At 37.7% G+C, this 17,154-nt stretch overlaps 1 protein-coding gene across 6 annotated transcripts in view; it reads left to right on the top strand.

Annotated features, from left to right (window-relative positions):
- PRKD1 (protein kinase D1) overlaps window positions 1-17,154 on the top strand; it is a 141,887-nt gene that overhangs the window by 103,915 nt on the left and 20,818 nt on the right. For 4 of the 6 annotated variants that reach the window (XM_064460183.1, XM_064460184.1, XM_064460187.1 and 1 more), the window contains 5 exons: window positions 7,897-8,107; window positions 9,779-9,856; window positions 13,291-13,522; window positions 15,969-16,092; window positions 16,895-16,972. In XM_064460183.1, coding sequence (XP_064316253.1) covers window positions 7,897-8,107; window positions 9,779-9,856; window positions 13,291-13,522; window positions 15,969-16,092; window positions 16,895-16,972 — 723 coding nt within the window. The remainder of the gene's footprint in view (window positions 1-7,896; window positions 8,108-9,778; window positions 9,857-13,290; window positions 13,523-15,968; window positions 16,093-16,894; window positions 16,973-17,154) is intronic. The other 2 variants (XM_064460185.1, XM_064460186.1) reach the window with 1 other exon arrangement.

Here is a 17,154-nt window from a genome sequence, read left to right as displayed (position 1 = left end):
GTGCTGTTCTGTTTAATAAAAATCCCTAAGCTATTTTGGGGAGCGCTGCTGTAAATTTTTTGAGGTCCAAAGTCTAGATGCTATTTAAAAACAATAAAACTGTAAAATACAGGCTGTGAACTAATCCTAAGTAGTGTTTGCATTGATTTAGTGCCAGATTCACCAGGTCAGTCTAGGGTCATTCACTGAACAGAACTGAGAATCAAGAACTCAGTGAAAGCTAAATATTTAAATAGGAATTTTAAGTTAATTCCACAATCTTTTAGGTATAATTTTTTTATTTTCTCGCTTTTGTACAATTATTTAAAATATTAAAACATATTAAAGGTAAAAAACAAGTAAACAAAAACTTTTAAAAATGTAGTTCCCTTTTTTCTGAGAGAAGTGCATGTCTATGACATTCAACGTCCAACTGAGCCCTGAATTAAGTATTGTAGGACACAAAGTAAATTTGGAATGGCTTACCTCATACACTGCTGTGCCATAAAATAATAGCAGTTACTGTAGTAGTTGCTGTGCACTAAATAGTATAGGACAGAATTTCTTGTGACTAATTCAAACTACACTTGAACTTTTCTGGCATAATTTGCCCAAATGCGATTGCTTCAGAAGTTCATCACAGCTAGGTGAGATCTAGAAGATGGTCAAGCCAGTTATTTTAAGTTAAAATATGTATATTTAGGAAAGTGTTAAGTATTGCATCAATTTTTCACCTAATATTTTCCAAATGTCCAGAAAGATAGGTAGAAGATAAAATGGGGAACAGCTTAAGATGCACATGTTCTGAAATGTCATATGTGCCATGTCTGCTGATGTTTTTGAATGCAACTGGTTTGTGATCTCTTGTAGAGGGTTTATGGGTATTTGATTCTTCAGGTTCTTCTTGTCCTTAAGTAATTGCCAGTTGTTGTTAAATCACGTGTTTTGTTCTTAGGAAAGACATACAATGGTAATAGTTGTCAAGTTATGATTTTTCATGTAAGTCACCATGGCTTATACTGAGGACTTGTAGATGCTCTGTGACAGTAGGAGTTCTTTAGGAGTGTATGATGCGTCTAAGCAAACATACACTCAGAGCTAAGTTCTTGTAGTTTCTAAGTACTAACACAAGGATTTGCACATATTGAAACTAGAAAAAGTGCCAAAACTTGCAGCACGCATTTTACTTTCCTATAGCATCTCTGAAATATCTTCGTGTTATTGCTGGGTCTTCTGAAGTGGTACAAGATTCCGAAGTGCGATTTGTATTTTGAGGACTAGAGGCCGTCAGTGCAACCTTTTATCTCCACTTAACCTGGCCCAAACATACTCAGTGGTGCTTTCCCTTCTATTATATGAGCTTGTTTTTCTGCATTGGTAACACCCTACTGCCTGCAAACTTCCTCTCCTTAGACAAGCCTCACCAAGCTGGTTTCTCTAGGCTGCCTCTGTCTAGTGCCAAAACTTTTTTCAAACCAGGGGCCATGGTTAAGCCCAAAGGCCTGCTGGTTATCCCTGATTTGGCAGGGATGGTACGGAGACGGTGTCAGATGGGACACATTTTTACAGAGACAATGAAAAAAAGGAGGCAATATTCATATATGATAGTGTGAACTAGAATTGTACAAAGATTCCCTGAAGGGTTTTATCTGGAATTATAACTTGACTATGCTACCTTTGTATCATGGTATATACTTTTTTTTTTTTTCTTTCTTTCTTATTAGTTCTATGCAGTAAGCACAACTGAGCTGCTGAGTCTGGCTTATGATGTGGGCATGCCAGCAGTGCAAGAGACTTACGTGAAAATAATGTATTGCTTTAAATTATTATACTTAAAATTATGAAGTATACAATAGAAGATCGAACTAAACCTAATATTTTTGAAGGAACTTGCATCTGTAAGATGCAGGGAGAAACGCTTTGTTCCATATAAGCCCTGTTATGCCTGCTGTCACTAGTAAATCCTTTGTCAGCAAAGGATTTTAGGAAATCCCTGACTCTGAGAAGTGAGCATAGTCACACGACAACTGCTGAAACCCAGTAATCTTCTCTTGGTACTTTACAAAATCAGGCAGGTTACAGACGCAGCATTCAAACCACTGTGTGCTGGTATTGATGTGTGAGTGGAGGAACAGGGTACATCTGTGGATAGTTTAATATTAACAGCTTGTACTGAAGTCAATTCTTCAGTGTGTTTACACATGTAACACTCAAGTGTTTTTCAGACCATAGCTATCTGACTGTGGTGCTTGTAGGATTAAATCATACACTTGACTTAAAGAGATGAGCACAAGAAGCCTTGAAAGACAACACAGTTGATTGCATTCTAAGTGTGGTATTTCAGTATATTTAACTGAAGATTTATTTCCTTGAATTCACTTAATTGCAGTCACATAGTTTAATTTGTAAAAGAAAGTCAACATTTGCATTGCATTAAAAACATAGCAGTTCCTGTGGTTACATATATATCTAGCACCTCGTTTGACAGTAGCTTCCTGTGAAGAAATTATACATTAACATATTAAAGCTTTATCCTCTGACTTCGATATAGGAAGGAAACGCATGTTTCAACAAGTATGCTTCAACACTGAAATCAAACTTCATGCGTACAGTAATTGCTGTTTGGTTTTTTTAAAATATACATCACTTTTCTCAGTTGTCCAAGTAAACAAAAAAATACTAGCTCATGATAATTTGTTTATTTTCTTAAGGCAAACAGTTGAAAAATGTAGGAATACCTGTGTTGGTTTTGATTTAGTATCTCAGTGTAAGGTACAGGATTAACGTCACAATACTTTTTAGATGTTGAGCCTGCAAAAGGTTAGCACTTCTTTGTGAACAGTGTTGAAAAATTATATATTTAGGAGAGTATAGGATGTGTAGCCTGTTCTCTTCTGACTGAAGTTTACTGACTTGAATGTGTTTCCGCAAAAATGCTTTAATAACATGATCAAATGTCAAAATTGAAGTATTTCTTTTCTGACTCCTCTAGAACATGAAGGGCCTCAGTAATTTTTTGTCAGAATCCCCGGGACATTTTTAGTGGGTCTGTTGAAACCTTTTAAAGGAAGTCAGGCAAACAGCAGTCTGTTTTATGTTTGAGGCCAGTCTGTGCGGCTGGGTTGCAGGGCTGTTCCTTGTCTGGGTTCCCAGGAGGCCAACCCTGCATCCAGGCAGTCAGCTTTTATTGCTTCCCATTAATGCCTTCAGCATCTCCCAAAAGTTTCTTTGATTTCTGTGCCTGGGAGGGGTAGAAGCGGTGCTAGAAGACAGTAAAACTCACCCACGTAATGAGAACAGCTGAACCCACTGGCAGGGAACCAGTATTTATTTCCCTTTCTTAACTGTATTTTGCAGTGGTTTTGGACAAGGTAAAAACACAGACAGAGGGATATCCTGCTGAGGGATTTTACCTTTGGAGTAGCAGTTGTACGGAGGACTGTCTCCTTCCTGCAGTGACAGCGTTCTGCACAATGAGCTTGTGTTCTGGCTACTGCAGACAAACTTGTTGTGTCCTTGAATATCTTTAACAAAGGTCAACAGATAAACGATGAGTAGCTTCAGTATATTCCAAAAATTTGAAGAAATTGAACAAGAAGGAGGGACAAGGCATCAGCTACTGAGAGTCATGCAGAATGCCCCATGTTGGGGAAAAGCTTGGCACCTCTTCCTTCTTGGAATGAAAAAAAACCCTCCTGTTTTCAAAATAAAAGAGTAAGCAAGCACTGGATTTAGATATTCTTATAGTTTAAAGCATAACTGAATTGAAGTCTTTTGATGTGGTCGGTGTCACTGGCTTGTTTGGACATCTATATAGTTAAATATCTACACATGTTTCTTCGTGTTTGTTGTCACTTGGAAAATCATATTCTGAGCTGTCAAAGTATAGATTACCTTGCTGGGATGATTGTTCTAAAGGGCTGTTTAGTGTTTGGAGCCACGCGGGCTGTTAGTTTCCATGGTGTAATCCAGTTAAGCAATCATTTCCTGGGAAGTTTCCAGATTTGCTGAGTCAGTAGTCTGGCTGACTACCAGGAAAAACTAATTTATCTTTCTAACAAACCAGGCACGCCAGCCAAAGAAGAAGGTGCTTTATGGAAGAGATTCTTGCTTGTGCAGTGAAAATAGGATAGTTCCTGGTTTCCTTTTGTTTCAGTGGCTTTAACCTGTGACATCTGTCTGGTGCTGGGAGTGCTGGAAGTTAAAGTTGAGGGATATTGACTGGAGTTGGTACTTCTGAGCAGGAGTCGAGGGTCACATTACCTCTGGCTGGAAGAGGGAAGAAGTGCAAGTCCATCATATCAGGCCTGGGCATGCAGGAGAGAGACCAGATCCATGACTGCTGATGTCTTTTCTAGTATGGGAAAAGGTGAAAAACTCAGCTTTACCTCTTACTTGACCTGAAGACACTGTAAATTAAGAATTGCTGTTGTGTAACATGGCGTGCTACGCTGATATTGCGTAGCAGCCCAGTGCTTGCAGAATGGCAAAGAAAGGCTGAAATACTTTTTCCATAAATTGGACCGTAAATAGAAAAAGCTGACAGATGTTGTCTACAAAGAATTTGTTAGAGTGAGTTCAGGCCTACCTATTAGTTTCACTTGTTTTGAGGTGAAGGCACTGAAATTGTTGTGTTCCTTTGTTACTGAGCTTGTTATGCATTCTCAGTATATTAACAGAAATACAAGCAGCAGTTTGAATACTAAAATCATGTTAAAAATTACAAAGTAGGGGCCAGTCTTGAAGACTGACATCCTCAGTGGGTCTTCCAATGTTTTATCTTTCGTTTAGTATCCATTACTGCTTGAACTGTAGAGAACACTTCTAAATTACTAGCAAGAATATAGCTAATCGCCTGTCCTCTAACATTACTTGGCAGCCATGTGAAGTGAGACTTGAAGTAAATCCTTCAAAAATTGTGACAGTGTGTTGACTGATATAAATTTTGAGAAGTTTAATGAACAACAAGACAAAAGCTTTATCAGTGGTAACTTGGTATTTGATCAAGGCTGATGGTACGATAAGTGACTGTTCCAGAGTTATCTTTCAGAAAGGATTGACTCAAGGCAGAGCAGCTAGAATTCACTTTTTGTCCAACCTGATGTTTTCTCAGAACCATCCAGAAGCGTATACTAGAAGATTAAAACTGAAAAACTTGCCGTCAAAGTGAAAAAGCAAAAAACACAGCAAATAGTTTGTCCCAAATTCATACTGTACCACACCTGAGATTTGATCAGACATCATCTAAGCAGCACATCTCAGTGGTCAGAGCCAAAGCTGTAGGGAAGCCTGTCTCTCTCTGTTAATCATGTAAGTGCCCTAAGATTAGTCTCAGTACATTTCAGCAACACTGCTGAAGTTTCTGAACCCTGCAAGGCATTTGGTGAGAAAAACTGGGCCAAACCAACTTTCTAAAATCCTTTAAGCATGAGATTAGCTAGGTATGAGTAATTTGGACTTTTAAAAAGCTTTTAGCAGTATTCAGTTGCCAAAACAATTTTTGATTTGGCAGTTATTTGGAAAATGAAAGCAAAGAATGATAATAAAAAGTAGGGTTAGTTTAGATTATATTAGGCAGGGTTCTAAGAGAAATCATAACGTTAAAAGATATTTGGGTCACTTGTACTTCAGACAAGTAAGATTGTCAAGAAATAGCTCTAGTGGTAAGAACAGTTAACTGAAATATTAGTTTGTTGCAGTGACGTAATAAAAGCAAACAGTAGAGCTCTTTCCTCTTAGAAATTCTTACTCCTTTTCAGTTGAAGTACATTTTAAGAGAATAGTGTCACTACATGTGAAAAGTCCACCAAATGTCCGTATTCAAGACAAAGACAGCAGAGTGTTGTGACTAATGCCTTGCAGGTAGTGATTAGAATTAAGGCCAACCATTGAAGAATTACTTTATTGAAAAAGAAAATACTTACAGTAAAATGTAGCGTGTCACATGTATAACTGTTCTTGTTGTGAGCACTGAAGAGGAAATACAGAGAGCTAGGTTCTGACCATAGCGTAGGGTTGAGGATGTAACTTTTAAGACACTGCACTAAGACTGAAGTAGCATCCGTCTGGGGCAAAACTGTCCCTATTCTACACACAAGACTGAGAGGACTGCATTGCTATTTCTGGCTCCTCTTGTGAGTTTTGTCCTGTCCGCAAGTACTGAGGGCTGTCATTTGCAGGTAGTTTGCACAAGCTGTGCAATGCAGTTTGTGCTGTATATGTGGGCTTGTTCTTCCTTCCTGCTGGGCTTCTGCCCTCCCTTTCAAAGGCCAGTTCTTGTTGACTGCGTAAGACTTAATGCAATCTGCCTTGGAAATATTAAGCAAACAATATTGCTAACTTACAAATATAAAGTAAATTTAATTGTAAACTGAGACTAGTTTAGGGCATTTTTTCATATGCATAAGTGCTTTGTAAAGCATGAAGATCTGAAACTCAGGAAGTAAACCCATAATGTCAAAGTACGTACTCATGCTTTTCCCGCTACTATTTGTGTCAAAGAAGAGACAGATGCTTTCATATACTTGTTTCAAGCTAGCTTGTTTATGGTGACCATATGTACCGGGCTCATACAGCGTATTTTGTGTATTTTTCCTTGATTTGACAGGACTGCATTTATACAATGGATAAGCATGTGAGGTTGGCATTCTTGTCAATTAGCAGGGTAGCTCTAATGCTCAGCATATGCTTTGGGCAGGCAGAAGGTTCTACAGTATAACTAAAAGAATAGATCTTCACAGTAAGAAACCTGTCTGAACTTTGGAAGGAAAAAATGTTTTTTTCCCCCATGGCAAATATACTGTGAAGGCAAAGCCTGGATCTCCTTAGGTTCTTCTGCCGTCAAAATGACTTTCAAATTCCACTTTACTCCAAGATTGTCAGCCAGAAGCATACAGAAATGAATTTTTATATTTTGGTGACCAAGAAATAATAATCAGTCTGTCTTCTCAGATGAAGAATTTTCTATAACATTATCAGTTTGAAACAAAAGTTTTTCACGTTAGGCCAATCTGAACTTTCAGCTGCCACAACCTTTTTAACAGTGCAGGCTCACTGGGCATGACTTATTTTCTAGCCTTCAGTTATCAGATTGTTTGTAGATGACAGTAAGAAGATGCTGAGTTTGAAATGATGAATCTGCATCTTGTCACTTTTTCTTCCCTCCTTTCCGTGTTAACTGTAGGTGTAGTTTGTTTGTTTCTTAATGGCAATTCTTAGGGGAAGGGAGTTTTCTGGGGTAATTACCATATTTCCTTCTAAGTGAATTTAGTAGAGAAAAAAAGGTAACATGTTTCTTTCAGGAATTCTTTCGATTCCATACCTTGGACTGTGTGTCATACATACATATTTTTATATATATGCATTTAAATACCTGTTGCGATCTATTGTGCGTAATCTAAATGTGGTAAAGTTAGCAATAGTAAAAATTATAAATAAAGGGGATGGAAAATACTAATCTGTTTTCTATCAAAAACCTGCATGCACATAGAATAAGGTAATAATTTTCTTAATGTTTATACAAAAAATAGTCTTTCGCAGTTACTTTTGATACAAAACAGAAAATAAGAGAGGTAAAAATGGCTTATGTTTCTATCGGAACACAAAATGCTTTACTGAGAAATCTTCAGTGACTATTTTAATTTTGATTAAATTTTTTAAAAATAAAAGCCTGTTTCGGTCACAATGTGAAATGTATGATAGTAGTGTTGGCAAAGATATTGTTTGACACCATTCAAATTTTTCAGAAGCAGTCTGAGAGGTATATTGCATGTTCTATTAGTGTCTAAAAGCACTTACATTACTTTTTATGGCATATGACTTCCTGTTCTTGAGGTGAGTGAATATGTGAATATGATATTCTTTTAAAAATAAATCCATCGTGATTATTTCAAATGTTCTTTTTTATGTATTTCACAGCAAAAGACACCATCAGAATCATTCAGTGGGCGAGAGAAGAGATCAAATTCACAGTCCTACATTGGACGACCTATTCAGCTAGACAAGATCTTACTGTCCAAGGTTAAAGTGCCTCACACTTTTGTTATCCACTCTTACACACGTCCAACAGTTTGCCAGTACTGCAAGAAGCTTCTCAAAGGGCTTTTTAGACAGGGTTTGCAGTGCAAAGGTAAGTAAACGCCCTTTAGGAACGTAAAAGCTAAGCATAATAAAATTAGTAAATTAGCATTTGAGCAGTTATTATGTAGCCTTACTCATTATTTCCTCTAGGTGTAGACACATGTACAATTACAATGGATTAAGCTGGAGTCAAAAATGCAGTAATTGCTGTTCTGCAGGAGCTGGCTGCATGGCTGTTCATTCTTACCCTGCGGTACATCTGCAGTAGCTCCTGTCTTTTTCATTCAGGTGTAAATTACCGTGTGTTTGGCAGTAGGTGAGCTTTGCTCACAGGCAGTTACAGCAGAATAGTTAACACAAAGGACTGTATTCTTACCTTCATTGTTTTCAATCTACAAAATCTTATGCTTGGATTGAAGCATGTGCCTGAGTCCCAGCAGTTCAGGGTTTTGGGGGAGTTGAAATGGAAATAAAATAAGGCAAACTAATATGAGAATTTTAAACCACGTTTTTTCAATGTGACTAATGTGCTTTCCAGTCTCATGGTGTTGTACCTTAGTAGGTGCCGAAGTGAATCAAGCCCCTTGGACTGTAGCCTAGATTACTGGCTCACCTTAGCCAACTAGAGTGCCCATAATGCAAAGCACTATGCATGCTATGGTGTTAGATAATGTTGGCTAATTGATCCTTAAAATCACCTTCCTTCTATTAAAATAACTAGCATAGAATTCATCTGTAAACTTTGTTTGCTTCATTGAACTCACACACTGCAAAAATTCAAAGTTGCATTCATTTAAATTAAAATGTGATTCTGATGTGATTTAACTAAAGCAAAATGTCTATGAAGGCATCACCTGTTTTCAGTTAATTTTGAATCCCAGTGACATAAGCAAATATTAACCTGATTTAAAAAAAAATATTTACCTACAGTTTGGCTCTGCAGTACCTCAGTTGGTTTTTGGATTAATCTGAAGTTAAATAATTGCAAGGATACTGACAACCTTAGTATATTTCTTCCTTCCTGACTCTTTGCTTTTCCAGGTGTGTTAATAAGTTGCAGCTCTTAGTTTAAGTAAAATGTGTTCATAAGGTAAAAAAAATAGTTAAGATGACGTCCAATAAAGTGCTGTTTACACATATGAAAAAAGTAAAGGTAGAGTGAAATGAAAATATCTGGAAAATAAGGAAGGTATTGAAGGAACCCTCCACTGAAAGCTGCCTAGAAGTCGCTTTGAGATGTAAAGAACAAATAATTGTTATAATTGTTGGCTAGGGTTCTGCTATTTCAGTTTTCAGTCATCAGTATTTGATATGTAGCCAGCCTCTTAGGCTGCAGCGGGTATACTGTGGCCTGATCCGCACCTTTCACTGGAAAAGTAGCTCTGGCTTTGCAGCCAAGCACTTGGGTCTCCCCCTCGCTCCTTTAGACAAGTTAAGCATGTGCTTTGGCTGCAGCTAGTGCTTCCACCCAACTGCCCTTGATAATGTTTTCCTTTCCCCTCGGGGAAACACGCTTCTAGCATCTTCATCCTGTCCCTTCCACTGGCAGGTGGTGTGCAGCCAGGCTAACAAATGCTCCCTGGACATGTTAACTTTGTATTAGTGAAATGGTGGGGCTTGGCATTTATAGGCTGGATAGCAGGAAAATACATAATTGTGTCACAGGAAAAGAGAAATAATTTTGCTTTTATTAATACAGTATCCCTTTTTTTCTTAACAGACTGTAGGTTCAACTGTCACAAACGCTGTGCTCCTAAAGTGCCAAATAACTGCCTGGGGGAAGTTGCCATTAATGGAGGTAAGTTGCATTAACAATCGTTTCTGTCATTGTTTAAACCATCAGTTAAATAAAAGAGAAACGTAGAACTGTGATGTGTACAAAGACACGTTTTTCCATGGCTTGGGAGTGGCTTTTCCTCTGCAATATTTCTGCAGTATGTCGAAGTTAAAGTGTGGGAGGAACCCTATAGTGGCTCATACACCATCGACTCGGAGCGTGTGTCTTCCAAATAGGCGGCACTGACAGACAGGCTCAGCTGTGCCACAGAGGTGGTGTCAGCAGCAAAACAGCTGGGTGATCATGGCCTGTTGAATGCAGACTCTCAAAGTAAAGCAAAAAGCCACACACATGGGAAGTTGGCATTCACCTGTCAGATACAAGCACAAAACTGCTTTTTAATCTGGATTAAAAAACGTGTTTGCTTTAGGATGATTTTCCTGAGAAGGAAAAGTATACCTGGAAGAACTGGGAAGGCTCTCTAGGAAAAAAATTCCACCACTTCCTGTTGGCATAAAACTAATCGTATCATTTGCCAGAAATAAAGGCTTGAATATCTGCTGATCTGATTTTCCCATACATGTGCTGTCAGTTTTGTGTCAAGTATAGGAATGTATGGGTAGGCTTGACAGACAGTACTGGAGGAAAAAAGGGTGTCTGTAGATGAGTTGTTGATTGCCTTGAAAATGTCCTTTTTCTATGTAATAAAGGAATGTGAAGTGTGGTGAAGCATTCGGTTTCTAATGCTTATTACCACGTTAAGTTGTCAGCCTAAACTGCTTCTGAGGTTAATAAAGGATTGCCTTATTAGGCATCCTTTTTCAAACTTTAAATCAGTGATCTACTTTATTGAAGAGATCTAAAGAATTTCCAAAATTAGGAATGTTAACTAGTATTTTTCATAGCATTTCTCATAGTAGTATGACTGACTGTAATACTACAAAGTTTTTCTGTTTAATGGCAGTTTGTGTAGGCAAAAATATTTCAGATGCTGAGTATCCAAGTTGAAATGTAATAAGGTACATGATCTTGTGGAAGGTTAATGTTGGACTCCCACTGGATGTCCTCTCTGATGCACCTCAAACTGGACTTTTGGAGTCGCTTTTTTTTTTTTTTTAATCTTTACACCATTTATATCTCACTTAACCATTAACCATCCCATAACATAACTATTTCTTTGGGAGTGCAAGTAACAATGCTTATGGAAGTTTATGCCTTGATTTTGCAATCCAACAACTAAACATACACCATGATATGTTAATTCCATTGATAACAGTATGGAGTTTTCCGTGAGATTTGCAGCCAGAGAAAGTAACTAAATCAGCTTATAAATGATAAAATTCTTCCTGCATGGGTGCAGTTTTAGAGAGGAGTGTGAAAGAGGGTTGATCAAAAGTGCAAAGTGAAGACAGGAAGGCAAGCCTTGTTTCCGGACAGCTGGACTAAATGAACCAAATTTTCATTTGTTTCCAAATTACTCCTTGAAGTTCCCTCTTTCCATCTGAGGCAGCTGTAGTTGATCCCCCAACACGCCTTCTGTGACCCCTCCCCACCTTTTCCTCACAAGCAGCACACTACTTCTGTGCTGGGCTGTTGGGAAGTCATGGTTTGTCTAAGGAAGAGCTGAGTAAGGAGAACCTGTACAAAGCCACTTGGGGTGAGAACATGTACTCTAAGCTTGCGCCAAGTGTACTCCTTGGAGTACACTCCTTGTACTCCATCTTAAAATCTATAGAATTTGGCTTTTCCCCACCAAATATTATCTGTAGTATGGTAACCATAGCATCAAAGTAGAACTCTTAATTGTGTGTCCTACATGACTGATGTAGGGTCCTTAGGATTATCAAAGGCAGTTTCATCCTGGTATCTCATTTCTATTTTTACAGTAATTTGGTTCACATTATTTTAAAACTTAATAAGTAAAATACAGTATCTGTCACTCTGTCCATCTGCTGTGTGATGCATCTTCCCCAAAATAGTAAGTGAAGGAAGAGCTGAAGCAATAAAATTCCAAGTATGGTCTTGTTAATAAACACATTATGTACTAAATGTGGGAGGTTATTTTTAACTGATTGTGCGTTTATTAAAAATAGAGATTAAAAAAGTGTTGTAGGAATAGCAAAGAGAGAGGCTTGCGCTGTGAAATGTCATTCATCACTGGATGACTGTTTCTGCTAGAGGTGAAGTATAATGAGTCTGTTAATCACACATCAGCAACTTGTATCCAAATATTTTAATAATACTGTACATGGTAACAAACCTTTCAGCTGTGCACTTCCAATTTGAGTGAAATGCCATCAATTCAAAACATTTTGCTGTCAGCCGGTTCAGTGTGCGTTTTCTTTTGGGGCATCATCAACATTGACTGTCAAGAACCTTCCTCCACACAATTAGGCAAAAGTTTATTGGTGAGAATATTTGATGTCTTCCATATGATTTTAACCTTACTTCAAATTTCTGAAACATTGCAAACATCCCAGAAAAGCTAAAGCTGTCTTTACTATCTGACAGGACTGATGATTTTGGCATGTTACATAACAACCTGTATAGCAGCAGGTTGAGTTTCAATAAAATGCCTTTTTTTGGTGTTTTTTTTTTCTTTGGTTTGGGGTTTTCTTTGGTTGTCTGTTTTTGTAGTGTAAGTCATTAGGCAAATAAGTTCAAGTTTTCTCTTCCTTCTTGTCTTCCAGATAAATCCATTCACAAGCAGCAATACAGTAAAGAGTTATTTCTTACTTTGATCTTGCTTAGGTATATCTAATCTCGAAACTGGAAAGTTTAACATAATTTAAATATGAGCTGGAAAATACGATTAATCCTATGCCATAGTCAAATAAGTTAAATCCTGAGTCTTTGTTCTTTTTCTATGCTATCTTACATCAGCAGGGAGCGTTATTCAATAGTATGGACTACTGTGCCATATTGTGCAGCCTACACAGAGAACAGAAAGTATCTTTTTTTCCCCAAAAATGTAGTTCATGTTATAAGTAATTGTCTCGGGAGTTATTTCAGTAGGTCATCATCATGTCATCATCATATTACAAAATTCCTACTGTTGAAATGACTGCTTTTCTAGCATCAGTTTGCAGCTGTAGCCTGCCAACAGCCGTGAAGCCAGTACATAACAATCAAGCTGTACAGAAAATCTGCCAGATCATCTCAGAAATAAAGCTCATGATTATAGAATGTTTGATAGAAGTCCATGGATAAAAATTCTGCTTTTACTTTGGCATTTTTTTAATAGAAGGTTGTATTTCTGAAAATATTTTAGTTTGATGCATTTCCAGTTTTGTGTAGTGATTTTCTAAATGACTGGTTAAAAACCAGGCTTCACCACTACCCATAAAGTACTAAGCAGAGATAGACCCAGGCAATAAAGTTCCAAAGAGAACCTGGGTTTTTCTGAAGCTCAAAATGTGTCAGGATGTTGTGATTGGAATATTGTATGTTTTCAGATAATCACTTCAGAAACGATATTGCAGATCTTCTTAGTCCTGGGGCTGAGTCCGATGTGGTCATGGAAGAAGGGAGTGATGACAATGACAGTGAAAGAAACAGTGGTTTTATAGATGACATGGAAGAATCTATGGCTCATGATTCCGAGATGTCAATGACAGGATGCCATAGTGACAACGGGGAAATGCAGGATGCTGATCCGGATCACGATGAGTCTAACAGGATGATCAGGTGAGCTGGGGAGTGAGCCTACCTTCCATCTTCTTTTGTATTTATTTGTAAGTATCATGTCTAGGGCTCAAGAGGGATGTACAGGGACCCTATTCTCACTCACTGAGATGGAGGGAGCTAGTGATGTGTGGTCGTTTTGAAATTGAAGTGGGATTGCTTCACTGAATATATGCATTAGGAATTTAAGATAAGCATAAAAATTATTGTCAAATGGAAGTAACAACTGAAAAGTGATGCAGAAGTAATCGTTAAAGGTCCATTCTCATATGAAAATTATATTGTGAAACTATTTGCACTTTTCCCCTGACTAGTAGTGCAATGCCTGGTCATTTAAATGAACAAAAATAAAAATAAAAAAAATTGTGGAAGTGGCTATTGTATAATCGGCTCTAGATGAATTGTTTGTGGTTTTAGATACCTTTAGAAACAAGGAAAGTTTGACAAACTTGAAACAGTAGTTTAAAGCAAGTTACAAAATAGATCAGTGGTTTGAAATGACTAATCAGGAAGGAAAATAAGAATTGACTTGTGCAACTTACCTCAGAAATGTCTGAAGAGAATAAAACATTATTCACTTACTGGAACTGTACAGAACAGTAGGGGAAAAAGTAGGGATTATTCATTGTCAGGGAACCTAATCCTTTCAGCTGCAATTTCCTTGATGCAAGGGATCTGTTCCTTGAAGAATTATAAAATCTTTTTCTTTTACAGGTCCCAGTTTGGCCTGCAGTTTCCTCTTTTATTTTGCTTACTGGGGGTCTCAGTAACACGTTCCCCTTAGCTCTCTGTTACTAGCATGTACCTGTTGCACTAATAGAAAGCAATCCATTTCAACAATATGCAGTTTTGCCTCCCACAGCAGTGATTTGTTTTTCCTACTGTCATATTCATCTGCAAAGACACTACATAGAGGCACCTTGTATCATTGGAATATAAGCCTTAGATCACAAAATCAGTGTCGTATAACATTTCGAATGTCCAAATTGTATTAAATGGACAGCATTGCAGGTTTTCAAAATCTAAATACTCAATTCTAACTAATTAAAACATTGATAACCAAGGTACATGTTTTACTTAGTTGAGGGGCATCCCTATATTTCCAGTAATACCTTCCCCCAGTTAATTCTAAGGGTAGTCTCCATATCTGTGGATTACTTTTAAGTGATCTATAAAAGGCAAATAAAAAAGTAAGCCTCTTGTCAGAACAGACAAGAATAGTTGAATAGGAACTGCAGCTCATTTGATCATTTTTAGGCAAAAAAAAAAAATGTCAACTGTATGTTACAGTCTTAATGAAACTTTAAGACGGCACACTTCTTGCATTTTGATTGGACACTGCCAGTTCATAAAATGCTTCTTATTTCCAGGATGCATTACAGTGAAGCAGGGCCATCTGCAGACATCCACAGTCACAACAAATGTGGAAACCTAAGATGGTATTCTCCTGGGTGGTTTCCGCCCTTTTTTGTTGGAGTTGTTGCGTCAACAGCTTTGCCAGTAGGGCAGAACACGTGAGCTCTCTGTGCCGTGTTTTCACGTAGAATGCAGCCCCTCTGTTTAAAGTTCTGACAGAAATAATTAAGCATTTAGTTTTAAGGTTGAAGCTGATTATGAGTCCGTATTCCATTATGCAGGGCCTGCTTTAGGAATGGTTAACTCTAACAGCAAGGAAAGTGGGAAGATGGGCTTGGTTACTTCTTACACCTTTCCAACTAGATATTCCAGATTTTATCTGAGGGTGCTATCAGGCGTACTGTCAAGTTCCCATACCTTCCCAACTTACTGTGTGTCAGCTGAGTCGTGGAAAGTTTCACCCCAGAATGCAAGGCAATGGGACTTCGCTTTAGGTCTTTGAGGATAAAATGTATTAGCTTAAACCTCTTTCTCCGAGAGGCTGCAGCAGATTCTCTGCTGTGCCCTGCCAGGGTGTGCGCAGCTGACACGTTTTCTACTCTGTAAACTGTCATTGCTTCATTGTGTGTTTGAACCCAAGAATGATCACAGGACAGTAATCTGATGGACAATGTTTACTTTGGTTATGAGCAATTCGAGATCAAGTACTGGTCTGAATCATGCATAGCACAGGCTTGAGCTATGGCTCCCACACCCTAGCTGAGGCCCTAGTCATTTGCCCATCTTCTTAACTCATCTTTAGGAATATTTTTGTGCGGGAGAGGGAGAAAGTGTGTGTGTGTCTGAGTGTATGTAAGTCTTCAGAAGGTCTCTGACATCCTCCTGGTGTAGCATTACAAGTTTTTTAATTGATAATCTCAAGATACTTGGAATGACAAAACAAAATAGTGTCCAGTCCAGGTCTGATACTGATGATAAATATAAATGTGGATATTGGAGTGATATATATATATATATTCCGATTTAAAATAATTTTTTTCTTTTTGTCCAAAGTTATCTTCTTTTTAAAAGCCTTTATTGATTTATTCTTAAGCCCTTCAACCAGCAACAATATTCCGTTAATGAGAGTGGTACAATCTGTGAAGCACACAAAAAGGAGAAGCAGCACAGTAATGAAGGAGGGTTGGATGGTTCACTATACAAGCAAGGACTCATTGGTAAGAAATGTTAAGGAATACCTGTGTTACTGTACATACTATATGATAGTACAGAATCAAATCCTCACGGTACTTTGATAAATCACAGTCACTCATGTAAGGCATTTTTTGCAGTATTTTTGATTTCTAAAGTCCTGACTCTCTTCTTAACTGAGAAGTGGCACTGCTTGTAAGGAACAGAAGACAGTTAAAACACAAACACACAAAAAATACCTGAATATGTCAGTTGCGTTATCGTAAGCAGCAAATGTGAAGACATTGTGAAGAAAGTAAGAAATAATGCTAACACCTTAGGAGTTCTGGAAAGTAGCTTTACCTTCCAGCTGCACTCTCCTGGATACCTTACTGCTAGGTGAATTGAGACTTTTGTAAAATAGGTTTAGCGCAGAAAAAAGTTATTTTCATTCCAACCTGCTAAAATAAGAATAAAGACTTCAGTACGCGGCCTTCTAAAGTGGGCTGAGATGTTATAACTGATACAAAAAGAAAGTTTAATTATTTTAGCAGCATACCAGTAGCAATTCGTGGTGAATGTAATGCAGACATCAAAGTGACATTTTAAATTTTTAAAACTTGGACAATTTGAGCTAGGTTATTACTGAAACAATGGAGGGTGGCCTTATAAATCCTAAACTCAAAGGCCTCATAAAAATCATGGAATAGCAAACGAATCTTCATCATTCACAATTTGTCTCTTCAAAATTAAGCAAAACATTCTGGAAGTGATGGTTTTGAGAAATGAGCATCTCATTAATTTACTTGGAAAATGCTAGAAAGATTTTTCTCTTTTTTTTCATGGCAGAGGAAACGACACTACTGGAGACTGGACAGCAAATGCATTACGCTTTTTCAAAATGATACTGGAAGCAAATATTACAAAGTAAGGAATATTTTTCAATCGCTTTTTGTACCAGCAGAATATAATGACTAAATTGCTGAATTAGTAGATACTTACTAAAAGTACACTGGCAGTATAACTTTGATCTATGTTTGGTTTCATTATTTAAGCTGCATATGTGTGTTTTGCCTTTCACAAACAAGTCTGAGATCAGAAAGATGTCA

Source organism: Phalacrocorax carbo, chromosome 9, assembly GCF_963921805.1.
Source record: "Phalacrocorax carbo chromosome 9, bPhaCar2.1, whole genome shotgun sequence".
Classification (NCBI taxonomy): Eukaryota; Metazoa; Chordata; class Aves; order Suliformes; family Phalacrocoracidae; genus Phalacrocorax; species Phalacrocorax carbo.
Note: the sequence above shows the minus strand (reverse complement) of the source record. Positions and strands in the feature narration are given on the sequence as shown.